The sequence below is a fragment of the Cervus canadensis genome, chromosome X (assembly GCF_019320065.1).
Source record: "Cervus canadensis isolate Bull #8, Minnesota chromosome X, ASM1932006v1, whole genome shotgun sequence".
Lineage (NCBI taxonomy): Eukaryota > Metazoa > Chordata > Mammalia > Artiodactyla > Cervidae > Cervus > Cervus canadensis.
The window spans coordinates 18,696,829-18,717,737 of NC_057419.1; the positions used below are offsets into that span (position 1 = coordinate 18,696,829).

General features: G+C 42.3%; 1 protein-coding gene and 1 pseudogene across 2 annotated transcripts in view; one reads left to right on the plus strand and one right to left on the minus strand.

The window, feature by feature from the left end:
• The window catches only part of PIR (pirin), a 95,741-nt gene extending 77,374 nt beyond the window's left edge, over nucleotides 1-18,367 (minus strand). Inside the window, exons 1-3 of one of the 2 annotated variants that reach the window (XM_043458997.1) lie at nucleotides 18,082-18,365; nucleotides 16,627-16,757; nucleotides 8,046-8,138 (exon numbers count right to left, since the gene is read on the minus strand). In XM_043458997.1, the coding sequence (XP_043314932.1) occupies nucleotides 8,046-8,138; nucleotides 16,627-16,719 (186 nt within the window). In that variant the 5' untranslated portion in view covers nucleotides 16,720-16,757; nucleotides 18,082-18,365. Of the gene's footprint in view, nucleotides 1-8,045; nucleotides 8,139-16,626; nucleotides 16,758-18,081 lie in introns of both variants that reach the window. The other variant, XM_043458998.1, reaches the window with a different exon arrangement.
• On the plus strand, nucleotides 1,955-3,094 carry LOC122435099 (annotated as a pseudogene).
• Nucleotides 18,368-20,909: the final 2,542 nt, after the last annotated feature.

A 20,909-nucleotide genomic window follows, 5' to 3' on the forward strand; every position in this document is an offset into this window, starting at 1 on the left:
CACCACCCAAAGCTGGATGCAGCCACCATGGGGTTTCCTTTAGTAGCATATTACCCACAAGAATTTGTTTCCTCCTCCTTTCCAATAGGTATAACTCTTATTAATGGCCTCAAAGCTTCCAGAACCATATTCAATCATGATAGTGCTGGTAGACATTCTCATCTTTTTTCTCACAGTGTCAGGAACTTGTCAACACCGCCATATTAAGAGATGACAGAGGATGTTCCTTGAACAATAGAGTCTTTCTGATGTTCAGAAAATATCCTTCTTTCCTAGTTTTCCTATTTTTTTCTTTCCAGAATAGATTTTGAATTCAACTCTTTCTTTTTTTTCCAGCTTTGATTCAACAATGGTATGCTTTGGGTTTAAAAGTACAATGAGTTAGTAAAAACAGACTGTGTAGGAGACAGGAGGTTTGGATCCAGCTTTAAGTCTTAGGTATGAATCACCAGAACCCTACCCTTCCTCTCGGGATATTGTTCAGGGGTTGCATGCAAACGCCACTGGCTGCCAACCAGTAAACGTAAGTGTGGCTTTTCTGATGGGCACACCCTTGGAAATAGAGCAGGTCTGTTCTCCTGAACAAGATCAAAGAACCTGCTAAGGCTTGTAGTAAAAAACGTGATAAAACATTTCTAAGCCCAGCTAAGGAAACAATGGACCAGACCATCCTAAAACAGCCCTGCGAAGCAGGCAGGACAGTTACTCCTAACCATCCTTCAATTGAAGCAGGCGTGACCAACAGCATTGGTTTCTCCAGGACCAAGGGGTTCCCGGGAACACAGTTCTTTCAGTGCTTAAAAACTGGAAAAGTCCCAAGGCTATAATTTAAAGGCACAAAATGTGTTTCTTCTCAGGGCAGGTGAAGGGTTCATTAACGGTGTGTGAACTTGAAGTACTTCTCTTTCAGGCAAAACTAAACCTGGGCAGGATGTGGATTAAAAAGGAAGAGTGCTGTGCATTTTTTCAGATGGTTCTTTGTTTCTGACCATTTAGAGTTGCCCTAAACAAATCAAGATATCAGGCCAGACCAGAAACAGGTAAGTGGAAAATCATTCCACCCTTTACCACAAGCCTTTTCAAAACAATGCTTCCTGGAGTACAAACTCCAGGCAGGAAATACTGCATACATTTTCCCCTTTGTCTTGGGACCACCAGCTGTGCCTTCTCCTCCAGGGTCTTCCTTCTTCCTAAAGTTTTCTGCAAGTTTTTAACAGAAAATACCTCACTATCCAAAGTGAAGAGTTAAATTTTAGAAAATAATTAGGCATTAACTCAATAAAATCAGGTTCTTGCTCTTGGCTCACAGTTATATTTCTTGAATAAAGAAGATGTGGTATACACACACACACACATATAAATACACAATGGAATACTACTCAGCCATAAAAAAGGAATGAAATAATGCCATTTTTGCAGCAACACAGATGCAACTAGAGATTATCATACTAAGTCAGTCAGGAAGAGAAAGACAAATACCACATGATATCACTTTTATGTGGAATCTAAAATATGACACAAATGAACTTATCTACTCCTGCAGTGGAAGCATGGAGTCCTAACCACCAGAAGGCCATGAATTCCCTGTAGATTTCTGAAGTTTATATTAAAAGACAGCTAAAACTTGGGTTACCTACACTTTGGCGGGAAACTTGAGGGAAACAGTTGATTCTACTTATTCACAGTAGTGATATTCTGTTTCTGCTTATTTAACTTATATGCAGAGTACAGATGTGGGAAGATGGTGGGCCTGGCGTCCTGAGGTGCACGGGTCATGGTGCTCTTTAGCCCACCCGCGTCCCACCTCCCGGGGTTGCGCTCAGTCCACCCCCCGACCACTCCCTTACTCCCCAGGGCCCCGCGTGTTGTGTTGCGGGGGCCAGCGCCCAAGCGGAACAGGAGAAGGCGGGAGAGCTCTTGGGGGTGCGAGGCGAGGAGCGACTGGCTGGGCAGCATGAGTCAGCAGCAGCCGGCATGGAAGCTGCCCAGCCTGCTTGTGGACCCGGCGGAGGAGACGGTGTGTGCCGCCACCATGACCCCATCAACGTAGAGCGCCTGCTGCCATCAAAAATAAGGATTAATTTAGAAGATAATGTACAATATGTGTCCATGAGAGAAGCACTAAAAGTGAAGAGACCTCGTTTTGATGTATCACTGGTTTATTTAACTCGAAAATTTATGGATCTTGTCAGATCTGCTCCTGGGGGCATTCTTGACTTAAATAAGTTTGCAGCAAAACTGGGAGTAGGAAAACAAAGAGTGTATGACATCACCAACGTCTTAGATGGAATCGACCTGGTTGAAAAGAAGTCTAAGAACAATATTCGATGGATAGGATCTGATTTTAGCAATTTTGGAGCAGTGCCCCCAACAGAATAAGCTGCAGGAGGAGCTGTCTGACTTATCAGTGATGGAAGATGCCCTGCTGCCGCTGCTAAGTCGCTTCAGTCGTGTCCAACTCTGCAACCCCATAGACGGCAGCCCACCAGGCTTCCCCATCCCTGGGATTCTCCAGGCAAGAAAGCTGGAGTGGGTTGCCATTTCCTTCTCCAATGCATGAAAGTGAAAAGTGAAAGTGAAGTCGCTCAGTCGTGTCCGACTCTCAGCAACCCCATGGACTGCAGCCTACCAGGCTCCTCCGTCCATGGGATTTTCCAGGCAAGAGTACCAGAGTGGGGTGCCATTGCCTTCTCCGGAAGATGCCCTATATTAGTTAATTAAGGATTGTGTTCAGCAGTTGTTTGAGTTAACAGATGACAAAGAAAATGAAAGACTAGCATATGTGACATATCAAGACATTCACAGGATCCAAGCTTTCCATGAACAGATTGTAACTGCAGTTAAAGCACCGGCAGAAACCAGACTGGATGTTCCAGCTCCCAGAGAGGATTCGATCATAGTACATATCAAGAGCTCCAAAGGACCCACTGACATTTATTTATGTGAAGTGGAGCAGGGTTCCCACTCAATTAATAAGACGCCAGACAGCGTAGGGACCTCTTCATCCAAAAGCAAGCCTCCGGAGCACCTTCAACCTGATAAAGAAGAAAATTCTCCACAGCAAAGTGAAGAAGTGCTTGAAGTGACCAACTGATGGTGTTTGAGGTACCATGCACTGAGTCTCTTGGACTCCTGTGTGGACGAAGATCCTCAGAGCAATAAATTGTCCCTGCTATTTTCTCATGCTTGATAGCTGCAAGAAGGCCAGGAGCACCTCCAAGCACTTTGCTCCTCAGATTCCTGGATAATGATGGTTTCTGCATTTGAAAAGAGCTCTTTTTATAATTATTCACTGCTTTTTTGCCAGTGAAGCAGTCATCTTGCCTAGAGAAATTACTGAGTCACACGAATATCACTGAAACAGATGGGCAGGCTGGGTGGACAGCTCCTCGTGGACTTTGCCCTTTGCTGCATGGAACACATGTCATTACAAAAGAAGTTGCCTTACACGGGTTCATGTCTGCATGGATGGGTGTGCGCACAAACCTGACGTGATATCTTTGTGCATATTTGTATAATGTCTAGATCACTTATGAAATATGTCTGAGTGAGACTATTCACCCTTGTACAGCCAAAATAATGTAAATATGGAAAGTGACATATTCTCTAATCTCCATGGTATCTATAACTTATTAGAATCCTCTGAATGAGGGTTAGAGGAGAGTTTTTTCCCTAACTTCTACATGTAGAAGTACCATAAAATGTGTGTGCATTTAAAGTTTGTGGATTTAATGCAAGTATTTCAATATGATTTCCCAGTGCTAAAATTGGACTTCAGGCTCCCTACAGAGTCATTGTGTCCAAGCAGACTGGTGATGTGCCCCAAGCTTTGGGGACAAGTATAGAAATGCCATCAGCTCATGACTGAATTCCTTGCAAGACATTAATTCAGTCATGGTGACAGTTGGAAACTATTTTAACCGTTTTTGCAAGATTTTGTAATATGTTTCTGTACACAGCCTTGCTCTTCAACCAGAGGGGTTTATTTACGATGAGTCAGTGGTCCCCTGCCCTCTCTCCCACATTCCCGAGCACCTCGCTCTTTCTACCTCATCGGGTAAGTCATTACCACTCTGTGCCTCGGTTTACTCAGTAGTTTACCATTAGACTGTGAGCTCCTTGAGGGACTTTGTCTTAATCATTGTTAAGCCCAGCGCCTTGTGCCACTCCTGGCAATTGAAAAGCACTTGATAAATGTTTGAACAAATCAGGTGAGTGAGTGAGTGAATGGTAGAATTAGACTGATAATACTTAGCTCATACAAGATTCTTATATCGTTCAGATTCATATTGTAAACTTCTCTCATTTTCAAAGAAAGAATTGAAGCAACGTGAGATTAGGACCATGTAGAAAAGAGTTAGCATAGGAATCAAAAATCAACATGCTGGAAAATCATGCCAAGTATTTAGGATTCGCACACCTCCAAGCTCCAGTGGCTTTTGTCCTTCAGCTGAACACCAACCTCCTCCCTCCTCACAGTCCCTACCGGCTGCCTCTGCAGGCCTTAGCCACGAGGCAGAAGTTGTGTGTATAGGTCAAGTGCTCCGCGGAGGATTCCAGGCTCTGCATTGTAGATTTGGCAGCTGTCAGTTACGTGTGATGGCTAAACATGGGAGTGGATGAGGCCACCTAATAAGAGGGTACCAGCAGGAGAAGAGGAAAGGGCCATTGGCATTTATTTTAAGGGGAGGTACCCACTCCAGTTTCTTGCCTGGAGATTTCCATGGGGTCACTGAGTTGGACGTGACTGATCGACTTAACACTTTCACTTTCACCAAAGAAAAAGCCTTCCAAGAGAGAAAAAAGAGAGGAGAAGGGAAAAAAAGTCTGAAGAAGGTGGTGTCCCCAAAACCCACAAAGGAAGTATGGCCACAGGTGACAGCGTTGTTTCTAAGCAGCAGTTCCTTACTTGTGAAATGTGACAAGTGTTCTACTTTGCAAATCGTTCTGAGAGTAAAAGGAGATCGTGTAAATGAAAGTCCTCTGTAAACTATAGACATGTTACATAAATGAATCTTTTTCATAAAAAAAAAAAATACATGCAGAGTACATCATGAGAAACGCTGGGCTGGATGAAGCACAAGCTGGAATCAAGATTGCCGGGAGAAATATCAACAACCTCAGATATGCAGATGACACCACCCTTATGGCAGAAAGTGAAGAAGAACTAAAGAGCCTCTTTATGAAAGTGAAAGAGGAGAGTGAAAAAGTTGGCTTAAAGCTCAACACTCAGAAAACTAAGATCATGGCATCTGGTCCCATCACTTCATGGCAAACAGATGGGAAACAGTGTGAACCAGTGAGAGACTTTGCTTTCTTGGGCTCCAAAATCACTGCAGATGGTGACTGCAGTCATGAAATTAAAAGATGCTTGCTTCAACCTAGACAGCATATTAAAAAGCAAAGACATTACTTTGCCAACAAAGGTCCGTCTAGTCAAAGCTATGGTTTTTCCAGTAGTCATGTATGGATGTGAGAGTTGGATTATAAAGAAAGCTGAGCGCCAAAGAATTGATGCTTTTGAACTGTGGTGTTGGAGAAGACTCTTGAGAGTCCCTTGAACTGCAAGGAGATCCAACCAGTCCATCCTAAAGGAAATCAGTCCTGAATATTCATTGGAAGGACTGATGCTGAAGCTAAAGCTCCAATACTTTGGCCACCTGATGCAAAGAACTGACTCATTGGAAAAGACCCTGATGCTGGGAAAGACTGAAGGCAGGAGAAGGGGATGACAGAGGATGAGATGGTTGGATGGCATCACTGACTCAATGGACATGAGTTTGAGTAAATTCTGGGAGTTGGTGATGGACAGGGAGGCCTGGCATGCTGCAGTCCATGGGGTCGCAGAGTCAGACATGACTGAGCGACTGAACTGAACTGAACTGATGTTCTATTAAGCTGCCACGATCACAGAGTGAGCCAATACTGAACTATTGCTCCGGGGGAAATACAAGGTTAGGTTCCTGCAAACCTCCATTCACAACCAAGAATCAATACGTAACCTTCTGTTATGTGTGCTTCTGTTTAAAGACACCTTATTGACTATATATTATTGACTGATTAACACTGAACTCAGAGCCAACAGCACTACATCTCAGGCCTGAGGAAGTTTCTCCAACACATACTTTCTCCAAAAGGCACCTTACAGCTGTCTTGCACTTAGGAACACTGAACAGCACTTCACTATGCCTGGGGGCATTGAAAACAGCAAGGTCACCAACAAAAAGCACAAAATGTGGCACTAAATTGGCCTCAGGAAGGACATTTGTTTGCAGTAGGAGAGTTGAAGCAAGAAAGCAAGAGCATTGTCTTGTTCACCCTCAGCCGGGAGCACATGCATGCCCACAAATGATGGTGCGAGCACCACAGTTATAAATAAATTTAGTGAGTAGGTGAATTCGCTGATCCAGAATCCACAGATGATGAGGATTGCCTGTAATAACAAATACACTTTTATGGAAAATTCTTACTCAGAAGAGTCAAACACCAATATTCTACCACTGAACCCTTTCCCAGAGTAGCTTAACATGGAGTACCTTACAACTTATAAACTGTCATTTAGAAAGGAAATTAAATCTCGTTTCCGTAATGGATAAGAAAGTGATGGGTTTCATCATTTTATTTAATGTATTTATCATCTTCAGCAAAATCCATCTCTTTTTATTATTCAATTAAATTCAGCCAAGCAAGACACAATCTCCACCAGGAGAACATGGAGATGGGCGGGATGATATGAGGTAAAGAAACTTACAATTCTCTTGGGTGTGAGAGGGGAGGTTCAGAAAATTCATCTTAATACAAGTGGAATATGATCAAGGCCACCATAAAGATCTAACATGTATGAGACTAGAAAAAATCTAATGCTATGGAGGCCACATGAAAGAGAAAGGGTATCCTCTTGGGACTGTCTGGAAGATATGAAGGAGATGGTTAAGAAATGAAAAGATCTTGAAGGATTAGTAAAATGGCAGCTGGAGCTGTGGGATGGGGTGTTGAGAATGTCTTGATACCAGAAGCAGAAGAGCACAGTAGGGAGACCTCTGAGATCTGGGTCAGAACTCAGCACACATGTAGGGGAGGAGGAAGGCATGGTTTCCATTATTGCTGTAAAGCAAGGCACAGTGGCCCTGAAGTGATCACAGAGAAGAGAAGTGGAAGGCAAATGGCTAAGTGAGGAAGGGAAATCCATCCAATGATCTTAATCCTTCATACTGTTTTCAGAAGCTTCTAGGTTTATTCTATTTTCACACTGCAGTGTTTAACTCTTTACCCGTTCATCTTTCACCTCCTTAACTAGACAATATCCTAGATGTAAGCTTCCCTGGTGGCTCAGCTGGTAAAGATTCTGCCTGCAATGCAGGAGACCTGGGTTCAATTCCTGGGTTGGGAAGATCCCTTGAAGAAGGGAATGGCTACCCACTCCAGTATTCTGGCCTGAAGAAGTCCATGGACTGTATAGTCCGTGGGGTTGCAAAGAGTCAGACATAACTGAGTGACTCTCACTTTCAAGCAGCGGTCATGCCTCATTCTTCCTCATTCTTCCTTAGCTTCCCTCCCTCTGCCTCTGTCCTCTCTCCCTAATACATACACACACAAACATACACACACACACACCCTAACATACAAAAGATGACCTGAACCGTGGCTTCATGTCACCACACATCAATAAATATTTATTCATTCAGTAATGGGCTTGACAAACACACTAAGCCCTGGTCTGTTTTCCTCAGGGAGGAGATGACTAAACTTTGTTAGGAACTGTCCCTACATTTTCCCTGCAATACATGTGTCAGAAAGATTCCCTGGAGAAGGGAATGGCAACTCACTCCAGTATTCTCACCTGAAGAATTGCATGGACAATAAAAAACAGATATTATTAATACAATTCTATTAACAGCCAGTCTATAGCCAGGAACTTATTGATTAACTTTGGCCTATTATTTATTGCTTCTAAATTTGAATTTTCTATTAGAACAGAGTATTAATTTTAAGAACAGAGGTAAATTTTAAAATACTCACTTTTGCAGTCAAACTGTTTTACTTACTGTTTCAAAACCTCGGTGTGGGTGATCAGGAAATCCACCTGGTCTACCACCTTTAAATTCATCAAATAGTAAAAATGGATCCAGATTTTTTAACTGAAATAAAAATAAAACCCAGCAGATTAGATGTGTCTTTTAAATCACACTACTTGGGGCTACATTCATAAACAGAGCTAATGAATCTCATTAAAAATGACTTGGCTAATAAGCAACTTTTTGCAATACAAAATGCTTTCAGGAAAGAACTCCTTACACACACACACACACACACACACACACAGATTCACTAAGTTAAACAGTTGACATTTTATGAGAAGTGGACAAATGATTCATGATCATCTAAGATCTAAGTAGTCAAGCACAAACAAGATACAGTCCAAAAAGATTCATAATCTCATGGGGGAACACACTAGAACATCAATTACTGTGCTATGATGATAAATGCTCTGGAGGAAGTTAACATATAGGAGAGTGGGGAGATATTAGAGCAGGTTCAACCAGGGAGGTGTCACTTGAGCTGAGTCTTGAAGTACATATATGTAGAAGTTAATCAAGAAGCAGGAGAAGGAAGACTATTCTAAATAAAAGAGCAGAGAAGCAGCTTGGTAAGATTGAAAACCTGTGAGGAAACTACTCTTGTCAAGCAAAAAATGCAGATGGGCTGAGGACAGAGGTCAAATCATAAAGGAGTTTGTGTTTTATCCTGAAGGTGATGGATTTAATCAGGTTGAGATGATAAGATCTAGAAAGACCATTCTAGCATATATGTGGAAGATGGTCTGGAAAAGGAAGAGATGGGAGGCAAAGAGTATTTAGAAGGTGCTTTCAACAGTCTAGCTCAGTTGGTAAAGAATTCGCCTGCAATGCAGAAGACCCCCAGTTCAATTTGTGGGTCAGGAAGATCCACTGAAGAAGGGATAGGCTACCCACTCCAGAATTCTTGGGCTTCCCTGGTGGCTCAGCTGGTAAAAAATCCACCTGCATTGTGGGAGACCTGGGTTCAATCCCTGGGTTGGGAAGATCCCCTGGAGAAGGGAAAGGCTACCCACTCCAGTATTCTGGCCTGTAGAATTCCATGGACTGTATAATCCATGGGGTCACAAAGAGTCAGACATGACTGAGCGACATTCACTTTCAACAAAAATGTTGGACTTTTGGTTGGAACTGCTTTGAATGTATGGATCAATTTGGGGAGAAATGATATTTATATAGTATTGAGTTTTCCTATTCATAAACATGGTTACTTCCATTTATTTAGGTCTTTGAAATGTCTTTCAATAAGATTTATAATTTTCTCCATACAGATTTTGCATATATCAAATTCTGACTAACATACATTTTATGGTATTATAAATAATATATTTGAGATATAATTGACACATATTAGTTTCAGATGTACAAGGTAATGATTTGATATTTGTAAATACTGTGAAATGATCACACACTACCATCTATCCCTATAAACAAGTACGAAAAAATGAATATTTTTAAACAGTCTGCTGCTAGGGATCAAAAATGCAAATAGAAGGACTTCCCTGGTGGTCTAGCATTTAAGACTTCACACTTCTACCACAGGAGACACAGGTTTAATTCCTTGTCATAAACTAAGATCCTACATGCCATATGGCATGGCAAAAAATAAAATAAAAAAACTTTAAACAGAAGTGTGACTAGAAAGGTGATTTTGAACACTGCTAAGCTCTTATTGATTTTAATAATTCATCTGTAGCTTCTGTTGGATTTTCTTTGCAGACATTCATATCACCAGTATATTTTTTATTTATTTTAATTGGAGGCTAATTACTTTACAATACTGTGGTGGTTTTTGCCATACATTCACATGAATCAGCCATGGGTGTACATGTGTTCCCCATCCTGACCCTCCCTCCCACCTCCCTCCCCATCCCATCCCTGAGGGTGTCATCCCAGTGCACCAGCCCTGAGCACCCTGTCTCATGCATTGAACCTGGACTGGCCATCTGCTTCACATATGATAATATACATGTTTCAATGCTATTTTCTCAAATCATCCCACCCTCGCCTTCTCCCACAAAGTCCAAAAGTCTGTTCTTTACATCTGTCTTTTTTTTGCTGTCTTGCATATAGGGTCATCGTTACCGTCTTTCTAAATTCCATATATATGTGTTAATATACTGTATTGGTGTTTTTCTTTCAGACTTACTTCGCTCAGTATAATAGGCTCCAGTTTCATCCACCTCATTAAAACTGATTCAAATGCATTCTTTTTAATAGCTGAGTAATATTCCACTGTTTATATGTACCACAGCTTCCTTATCCATTCATCTGCCGATGGACATCTAGGTTGCTTCCATGTCCTGGCTATTGTAAACACTGCTGCAATGAACATTTCATCAGTATATTTTATCAATAAGCTTTTGGCCAACAGTTTACAAAGTACTGGGTTGGCAAAAAAGTTCTTTTGGTGTTTTCCACACCATCTTGCCACTCAGTTCAGTTCAGTCGCTCAGTCGTGTCCAACTCTTTGCAACTCCATGAACTGCAGCATACCAGGCTTCCCTGCCCATCATCAACTCCCAGAACTTGCTCAGACTCATGTCTATCGAGTCAGTGATGTCATCCAACCATCTCATCCTCTGTTGTCCCCTTCCCCTCCTGACTTCAATCTTTCCCATCATCAGGGTCTTTTCCAATGAGTCAGTTCTTTGCATCAGGTGGCCAAAATATTGCAGCTTCAGCATCAGTCCTTCCAATGAGTATTCAGTACTGATTTCCTTTAGGATTGACTGGTTTGATCTCTCTGCAGTCCAAAGGACTCTCAAGATTCTTCACCACAGTTCAAAAGCATCGATTCTTCGGCACTGTTTTCTTTATGGTCCAACTCTCAGGGGAAAAACCATAGCTTTGACTAGACAGACCTTTGTTGGCAAAGTAATGTCTCTGCTTTTTAATAATACTGTCTAGGTTGGTTATAGCTTTTCTTCCAGGGACCAAGCATCTTAATTTCACAGCTACAGTCACCATCTGCAGTGATCTTGGAGCCCAAGAAAATAAAAGTCTCTCACTGTTTCCATTGTTTCCCCATCTATTTGCTATGAAGTTATGGGACCAGATGTCATGATCTTAGTTTTTTGAATGTTGAGTTTTAAGCCAAATTTTTCACTCTCTGCTTTCACTTTCATCAAAAGGCTCTTTAGTTCTTCTTCTCTTTCTGCCATAAGGGTGGTGTCATCTGCATACATGAGGTTGTTGATATTTCTCCCGGCAATCTTGATTACAGCTTGTGCTTCATCCAGGCATTTTGCATGACATACTCTGCATATAAGTTAAATAAGCAAGGTGACAATATAAAGCCTTGACGTACTCCCTTCCCAATCTGAAACAAGTCTGTTGTTCAATGTCTGGTTCTAACCATTGCTTCTTGACCTGCATACAGATTTCTCAAGAGGCAGGTAAGGTGGTCTGGTATTCCCATCTAAGAATTTTCCAGAATTTGTGGTGATTCACACAGTCAAAGGCTTGGACATAGTCAATAAAGCAGAAGTAGATATTTTTCTGGAACTCTTGCTTTTTCGATGATCCAGTGGATGTTGGCAATTTGATCTCTGGTTCCTCTGCCTTTTCTAAATCCAGCTTGAACATCTAGAAGTTCTCAGAAGATCTTACCACTACAACTCACTGAAGGCTCAGGTGACCATTAGTATTTTTTCAGTTCAGTTGCTCAGTCGTGTCCAACTCTTTGTGACTCCATGAACTGCAGCACACCAGGCTTCCCTACCCATCATCAACTCCCAGAACTTGCTCAGACTCATGTCTATTGAGTTGGTGATGCCATCCAACCATCTCATCCTCTGTTGTCCCCTTCTCCTTCTGCCTTCAATCGTTCCCAGAACCAGGGTCTTTTCCAATGAGTCAGTTCTTCGCATCAGGTGGCCAAAATACTGTAGCTTCAGCTTCAGCATCAGTCCCTCCAATGAATATTCAGGACTGACTTCCTTTAGGATTGACTGGTTTGATCTCCTTGCAGTCCAAAGAAGTATGTACATTTACTACTGCACACTTAGTAGACTAAGTATGTATAAACATAAGTAATTTCTATAGGCACTGAGAAACCAAGATAATTGTGTGACCTACTTTATTGCAATATTTGCTTTATTGAAATGATGTGGAACTGAACCCCCAACATCCCTGAGGTATGCCTGCTTGAGAGTGGCCCAAGGAAAATCACATCAGAAAGGACTGCCTGGCAGAAAGAGGAGTGGGGCATAGAAACAAATGCAGATGAGTGATGGGTTTCCTTCCTGTTGGAAGCACACCCACCAACATGATGATATACAATCATTCCAATTATAGCCTGGCTACCCTGTCCATATACAGTATAATGGACGGTACCAGTCAGCCCAGTTCCATCTCTTCTTCACCATTCATCACCAAAACAATATTATAAACTCCTCTACCTCCATATTTACAGCAACAAGGAACGTGTCACCTAGAGCCACTGATATTAAACACTGTTGTAAATTCTACCCTACAATAGCTCTGTGCTCTAGTTTTTTTAATGAGATTTTATTTTCCACTGATACAGTCTTGGTGCAAAAAGTTTGAAAAGTAACCACCTTGAAATAAGTGATGTTTTCCTTCTCTGCTGATGGGGTCCATCTTTTGGCAAGCTGGCAGTGTGTGGAGTGCTAACAATATGGTAACAATCTAAATGTTTAGAAGTAGGGCCAGCATCAGCAAAATGTCTACAAAATAATGAATACTGGAGAGGGTGTAGAGAAAAGGGAACCCTCCTACACAGTTGGAGGGAATGCAAATTGATACAGTCACTATGGAGAACAGTGTGGAGGTTCCTTAGAAAACTAAAGATAGAGCTAACATATGATCCAGCAATCTCTTAGGAATATATCCAGTCAAAACTACTGTCCAAAAAGATACATGCATCCCTATGTTCATTGTAGCGCTATTCACAACAGCCAAGACATGGAAACAACCTAAATGTCCATCAACAGAGAAATGGATAAAGAAGATGTGGTATAGACACACACACACACACATATATACATACAATGGAGTATTACTCAGCCATAAAAAAGAACGAAATAATGCCATTTGCAACAACGTGGATGGACCTAAAAATAATCATACTAAGTGAAATAAGTCAGAAAGAAAGACAAACACTGTATGATATCACTTAAATGTGGAATCTAAAATATGACACAAATGAACTTATCTACAAAACAAAAACAGAATCATGTACATTGAAACAGAGTGGTGGCTGCTGACAGAGAATGGGTTGGGGGAGAAATGGAGGAGGAGGTTGGGGTTAGCAGATAGAAACCTTTATATATAGGACGGATAAACAACAAGGTCCTCCTGTAGAGCACAGGGGACTATATTCAATATCCTATGATAAACCATAATGGAAAAGAATATTAAAAAAAGAATGTATATATATGTATGTGTATATATTATAACTGAATCACTTTGCCGTAGAAGAGTAATTAACACAAAATTATAAGTCAACTATATGTCAATAAAATTTTTTCAAATATTTAAACAAAAAATTTAAAAGTTGGGCTAGGAATAAGAGAATAATGGGAATAATGGTATGCTCATACACTGGACTATGTCATAACTACTTAAATGGTATTTATGAAGAATTTATAAGAATGTGGGAGGTGCTTGGCTACCCTGTTAAATGAAAAACTAAGGACACAAAATTGTTTACACTGTACAACTAAAACATATAACTAAACAGAGGTAAAAGAAAACACTCTGTCTTAATAGTGATTAAACCAGGGTGATGGCATTAGGAATGATTCCTATTCACTTGTTTTTCCTTACAGTAGAGACACACCTGGAGCATGGTAAACCCTTTGAATTAGTAGAATGTGGGGGTCTCTAAAGCACAGGTTTTTCAGCCAGGGACTTTTAACTGGGCAAATTTTATATTTTACATATATCTATCCATAGATAGAATTCAGGGTGACTGTAAACTTGGCTGGGAACAAAAAACCCATCATTATTTTTACTAACTTCCAACTGAATTTTTTTTTCTTCTGAATTTTTCTTGTAGTAAAACAAACATAACATGAAATTTACCATTTTAACAATTTTAAAGCATAGAGTTCAGTGGCATTAAGTGCGCTCCTACTGCTGTGCAACAAGTCACCACCACCCATCTCCAGGCTGAAATGTAACATTTCCTTGAATTATGAATGCAGTCAAAGATTCACAGTAAGTTACCAGGACCTGTGACTTTGTCACCAATAGAAATCAAAGCTCTTTTCATATCACATCACAGTTGCTGTGTATTGAACTATGTTCCTGCTCCTCAAAGCTTTGAAATTAAGTACTTATGAGAACTGCAACTACATCTTCTTACTGAATGTTACTAGAGTTATTTAAGTTACTAACTACAAATTTGTTTTTGCAATATTTTGCTAACTGTATTTCAATACAAAGATTTTCCTTTGTGTGTAATCCCATGTATTTTATACATTTTAAAAACATTATTCTGAGAAGGAATTTATAAAACAACATTCTGAGAGTGAACTGATGGATTTCAGCAGACTACCAAAGGGGTTCCTAAGACCAGAAAAATTAAGAACCCCTGAGCATATGTGTTTCTGACAGATGGAGTAATTAAAGTATTAGCTACCCTCAACATACAGTAATGGGTTACTGACAGGTGTTTGAATTCTTCTGCTGGCAATGTGGCCTAGAAGAATATGATACCACATCCATCTGCATCTTCCCAACATCCACTGTGCATTTAGCCCTTAGAATAATCTTGTTTGCCTGTATCCCTTTGAAAAACAATATTTGACGGACCTCAAAAGACATTCTCAGAGGAACAGGAAGCTAATGGTGGGAAGAGTATGAGAATATTAGAGCAGAATTTAAGAAGAGGAACAAACCAGCCTCACTTTTCAAAATTAATCCATTTCCCTAATATACTTCTCCTTTATTCAAAAAATATTTTTGGGAGATGCTCAACATCACTAAGTAGTAAAATGCAAATCAAAACCACACGGAGATATCACCTCACACCTGTCAGGATGGCTATTATAAAAAAAAAAAAACAAGCAATGACAAGTGTTGGTGAGGATGTGGAGAAAGGGGAACCCTGCTACACTACTGGTTAGAATGTAAATTGGTACATCCACTATGGAGAACAGTATGCCAGTTCCACAAAAACATGGGAGTATAACTACCATGTCATCCAGCAATTCTACTTCTGGGTATTTATCCAAAGAACATGAAAATGCTAACTTGAAAAGCTGTATGCATCCCCATGTTCATTGCTGCATCATTTACAATAATCATGGAAAGAACCTAAGTGTTCAATGACAGATAAATGGATAAAGAAAATGTGGTGTATATGGGATACAATGGGATATTATTCTACTATAAAAAAAGAATGAAATCTTGCTGTGTGCAACAACATGGGTGGACCTTGAGGTCATTATGCTGAGTGAAATAAGTTAGACAAAGACAAATACTGTATGATCTCATTTATATGTGGAATTCAAAATCAAACAAAAAAAAAACAAGCTCATGGATGCAGAGAATAGATTGGAGGTTGCCAGATGTAGGGGGTAGATGTGACAGAAATGGATAAAGGGGGTCAAAACATACAAACTTTCAGTTATAAAATAAATGAGTCATGAGGAGGTAATGTACAGCACAGTGACTGTAGTTAATACTGTATTACATATTTGAAAGTTGCTAAGAGAGTAGATCTTAAAAGTTCTCATCATAAGAATAATATTATGGTGACAGATGTTAACTAGACTTGTGATCATTTTGCAATATATACAAATACTGAAGCTAATATTACCTGAAATTAATATCACCTGAAACTAATATTATATGTCAATTATACCTCAATAAAAAGAATTCTGCTTTTGGAATCTGGAGCTGGGCACTGTATTCTATGGATTAGAATCACCATTTCCTTCTTTTGCACATAAGATTTTCTTTTCTCCAAGTCCCATGTCCCCCAAAATTTTCAAATAAAACTGCTCTCTAATGTTGAAAGATGTCTGCCTGACCTACAATCACCTCCTCTGAGGGAAGCCCTCACTTAGCCCCCACCAACAGGTCCAAAGAGTCGGGTCTCAGCCTTCTCTCTAAGAACTCAAAATGCCTGGCAAATGGCTGACTGCCCCAGGGTAGAGACCTGACCCAAGAGGAGGCAATGGGATTCTCTCTCCTAGGAATTTGGGGTTGGGCCCCAGGATCTGTCCCTGGTGCTTTGACTGGTAGGCATGACTGGTAGGGGATCTAGCAGGTATGTATGGGCATGTGCACATGGAGGCTGACAGATCAACTCTGGATAGGATGTGGGTGTTCGGAGAGGGGCACAGACGTTTCAGTCAGGATCACTGGATCCACAGTACAGAAATCCCCTTGGGGTGGGGCTGGTCCCAAAGAGACCCCAATTGCTAAGTTTAGAGTTGGTTCCTATAGGCGCCCCACGGGGCAGCTCATGATTGCCTCATGCCCTTTCTTCCCAAGCTTACCCTCAGGGTCCCACCAGTCCCTTCTGCAAAAATAAAAAAAAAAAAAGCATGAAACAGCCACCCAACCAGCATACCTCGGGTCTCCCGATGCTTCTGCGGACTCGCGCTCCAACTCCTTCCGACTGCTCCCGGCTGAGCACTGAGAGGGTAACCTTCTTGGAGGACATCGTGTCCAAGGTTAAAAAGCGAGTGTTCCGAGACTGAGCTGTAGAGGATGCAGGGTAAGAGAAGGGACAACAAAACAGAGAAGTCATCAAGGAGGGACCGACCACCCACAGACTATAAAATACAGGATGCGAAATTCACCCCACATCTTGCCCCAAATATTGCATTGGCCAAAAAGTTCATTTGGAGTTTTCCGCAAGACGTTACAGAAAAACCCAAATGAACTTTTTGGACTTTTTGGCCAGCCCAATATTAATAACTATAATTTTTCAATTGCTTACTCTGCACAAGACCTGGGCTAGATGCTTTCAAACAACACTAATGATGGTGGACGCCTGTGAGTGCTAAGGAGGTTCCCAGCACCCTACTAATGATTTACAGTGGTTATCTGGTGTAGTCCTAGGACCACCTTTGACCACAGTTAGTAATAACAGCTGCTGGGCATTTACTTAGAACCTGTAATGGGCACTTTACCTGCTTCACCTGTTGAAATCTCTGCCCCTACCTCTACCCTGTGTTGCCCCAGAAGGAAGCTGCTACCATGAGCTAAGAGAGATGTGGGTATCTCTTAGCTGAATGTGCAAGGATCTGGCACTGAAAGGGATCTTTGAGGGTCATCAAATTCAAAGACTCATCTATCCCTGAAGTTCAGGGTCAACTTAAGTGGCAAGAAATCTTTGAAGCTTTCTCTGAAGTCTTCCAGAGCACAGGAAACTCACGGAGGAGGTGCCCTTGACCATGCAATCTGTATTCTACTCAGGACCCCCAATTCAAAAGTGCTTCCTCTGAGTCTAAAGTCTACTCGAGGGCATATCACAAAACAAGTATAATTAATCCATTTTCCACTTCAAATGCTTGCAGACAATACACGCAATCCCTAAAGCTCTTCTGCAAATAACATATAATCCATTCCTTCAAAGTTTCCCACTCAAACCAAGATAGATATTTTAGCAAGAAGCACAGACTCTGGAGCCACACAGTCTGGGTCTGCATCCCACGTTCACCACGTATCAGCTGTGTGATCTGAGGCCAACTGCTAAGCCTCCCTGTTCCTCAGTTTTTCCACCTGTGAATAGGAGTAATAAGACAGCGTAGATTCTGCAAAAGAGTGTAGTCAGTGTCCTAAGAATGTGAGCTGCTGCTACTCAGAGCACTCAGCGCAGCAAAACCCTCCAGCCAGTCAAGGCTCACTCTAAATGTGCCCTCCCCTGGGCTGCCACCTCTAGTGAATTCAATCCTCCACCTATGAGCATCTAGAAAGTATTTTACGTCCACCCCCCCGCCCCCAATTTGGACTTTGTCTGGATCTTCCCAGACTCCTCCAATTAAGTTCTATGCACGTGCACCACTGACGAGGTACTTACCAGATCTTAGTGCTCTGCAGAAAGAAAAGTCGTCATCGACTTGCACCAAACTGCAGAGGACTAGTTAAGCATCTCTGGCCATCTCCCTAGGAGACTCCCCTGGGGGTCTAAAGCGGGCCAGAGAGGGCGGGGTCCGCGCCGCCCGGCCCCGCGGGCGCCAGGTACTCCAGCCGGGTGAAGGACGGCTACAGCAGCCCGTGCGGCGGCGGCGGCGGGGGGCGTGGAGAGGCGGGGCTCGGAGGGCGCCCCGCGGCTGCCTCACCGTGACTCAGCGCTTCGCTGCCAGTGGCCGCAGGGAGGCTGGAGGCGGGAGTCCACGGGTCTCGGAGGCCCTGGGCAAGGGCGACACTCCTTGATTGACAGTCCGCCGCCGCGCGGATCCCTTCACCCCGCCCCCCGCCACAGCTCCGCCCCAGCCTGCTCGGCAGCCCTTGTGATGGGCGGGAGGGGAAACATCACTAGGAGAGAGGAGCTCTGGGCCCTAGGAGGGGTGGATAGGCCTAGTAGGTGCTGTGTTCAGGCCAGAGGTCCCAACTGGACCTCCTCGGAAAACTTGTCTTTGCCTGGAGTCGGCTACCTCCATCGTTTCTTGGGCCTTGTGTGACCTTGGGCAGGTAGCTTAGCCTCTCTGTGCCTCGAGTGCCTCCACTGTAAAACGGACGTGGTGACGATAATACAATACAAGCTGATGGGTTGTGATGAGAATTAAAGCTGGGCAGGCCCTAAGCACTGCTCAGTTATTGCTTACATCAATAAGTTGACGGCTGTTCGCCCTTTACAGGGCGATGCAGAGTTGCAGAAGCCTCTACGGATTTCTATTCTGTAAACAGCAGAAAGCTCATTGCCTGCTTTTGAAGAAGGAAGGCGCCGGATAGTAAATATTTTCGACTTCGCACGTGTTCTCTGAGGCGGCTGAGGCAGTTGGCCTTTGTAGCAACAAGCCATCCAGAGACAGCATGTAGAATAAGTGTGTGTGGCTTCGTTTCAATAAAACATTAATTATGGCTGCTGACATTTTAATTTCATGGAATTTTCACTTATCATGAAGTGTTACTCCTCTCTTGATTTTTTATTTCAAGCACTTAAAAGTGTAAAAACCACTGTTAAACTCACAGGCTCTAAAAAACAAGGTAGTGGCCTACACTTGGCTGCAGCCCTAGTTTAGGGACTGCTTTAACAGTCATGTAGAGGAAGGGCTTTTCCCCAGATTACTTACATGTCAACATCACTATGTCAACATTACCGGGGCTCAAATCACCACCTTACTCCGATGAGTCAAAGCTAAATGAGATAATATACAAGAACATTAAAAGTGCCATGAAATAATCTTGCTGCTCATCTTCATTATATTTAACCTTTGCAACCGTCTCCAAAGAAAACAGAAGCAGGGACTCTCTATCTGGCACTTGGCAGTCTTTGGTAAATACTTCTGCATTCCCTACCAAATAGTTCAACGTGTAGCCAATTGCCTGAGCCTGAAACCCAAGCCATCATTTGTCCACCTTGAAATCCTGTGGATTCTGCTCCTATTATCTCTTAAATATGTCCAGTGCTTCCCACCATCAATCTTCTTTGGTAGTCAAACCATTCTCTAAGTCGCAGGGAAATGAACTAACCACCTAAAACCTTCCTTGCCCTCAAAAGAAAATCCTGTGATGTCTTTAACACAGCCTCACCTTCAGCATGCTGATACTTGCTCAAGGATAAACATACACACACAGAGGTGGCCCCTCTTTCCCTTATGCTGAACTTTTTAAGGTTCTCGAATGTGCGTTCAGTCTTTTGTCGACTTGCTGTGCCTCTGCCTGGAACCTTCTTTCTCCTTGATCTGGCTCATCGCCATTCATCTTTTAGCTCTCAGTTTCCACATCACTCCCTCTAGGAAACCTTGCCTGTCTGTTCTGTCAAATCCAGGTGAGATGTTTGACCTGGTAAGCATGACGACTACACATTGTTATCACGATTACACATTGTTGATCAATTATTGGTTCTCCTCCTTTGGAAGAGTCTATTTTCCTAAGATGGTTCCAACAGTATCTCCCACATACACATCTTCTTCTTCAGTGTGACCTTGACACTCACCCCACCATCACGAGCGGCGTTTACTTTTCTTCCTCCTAAGTCTAGGCAGGGCCTGTGGCTGCTTTGATGGATGGAATACACTGGAAGGGACAGTGCCAGTTCTAGGTGTGGCTCTGAAGTAGCCTGGCAGCTTCTGCTTCCTGCCTTCTGGAAGTCAGTTGCCTTGTAAAAGGAGTGATGACTCTGAGACCAGCATTCTGGAAGAAGCCCACGCCACATGGAGGAGTGGTCTTGGAAGAAGAAACGCCATGTGAGGAAGGAGACAGAGGCCAAGGACACTGTGGCGCCAGATATATAGACAAGCCATCTAGGAAGTGGCTCTTCCAGGCCCAGCTGCCATCGCTGACTCCATATGTCTAAGACACGAACACTTAACTGCGTTCTTCCCAACTTTCAGACCCACAAACTTGTGAGCAGATAAACATGGTTGTTTCAAGCCACTCAGTTTCCAGATTATTTGTTTCATGATGACAGATAACTGAAAAATATGCTTTGATGCAAGAAAAGAGATGTGGCGGATTTCCAAAGCTCTCTGGAGTAAAGAAAGACTTCTACAAATATTTACCCTTTCAGAAAGCAAATCTGTTCATATAAATGTTACTACCAAGGCAAGCAGCTATCCAGTAAGATAAAAATGTATTAAACTAGACTTGAGAGATGAAATGTTGTGTCTCACTGGGCAGAGCAGTAACCTCTGAAGCGCAGGGGTCAGTCCTTAAAGTTTCCTCGGTTACACGTGACATTGA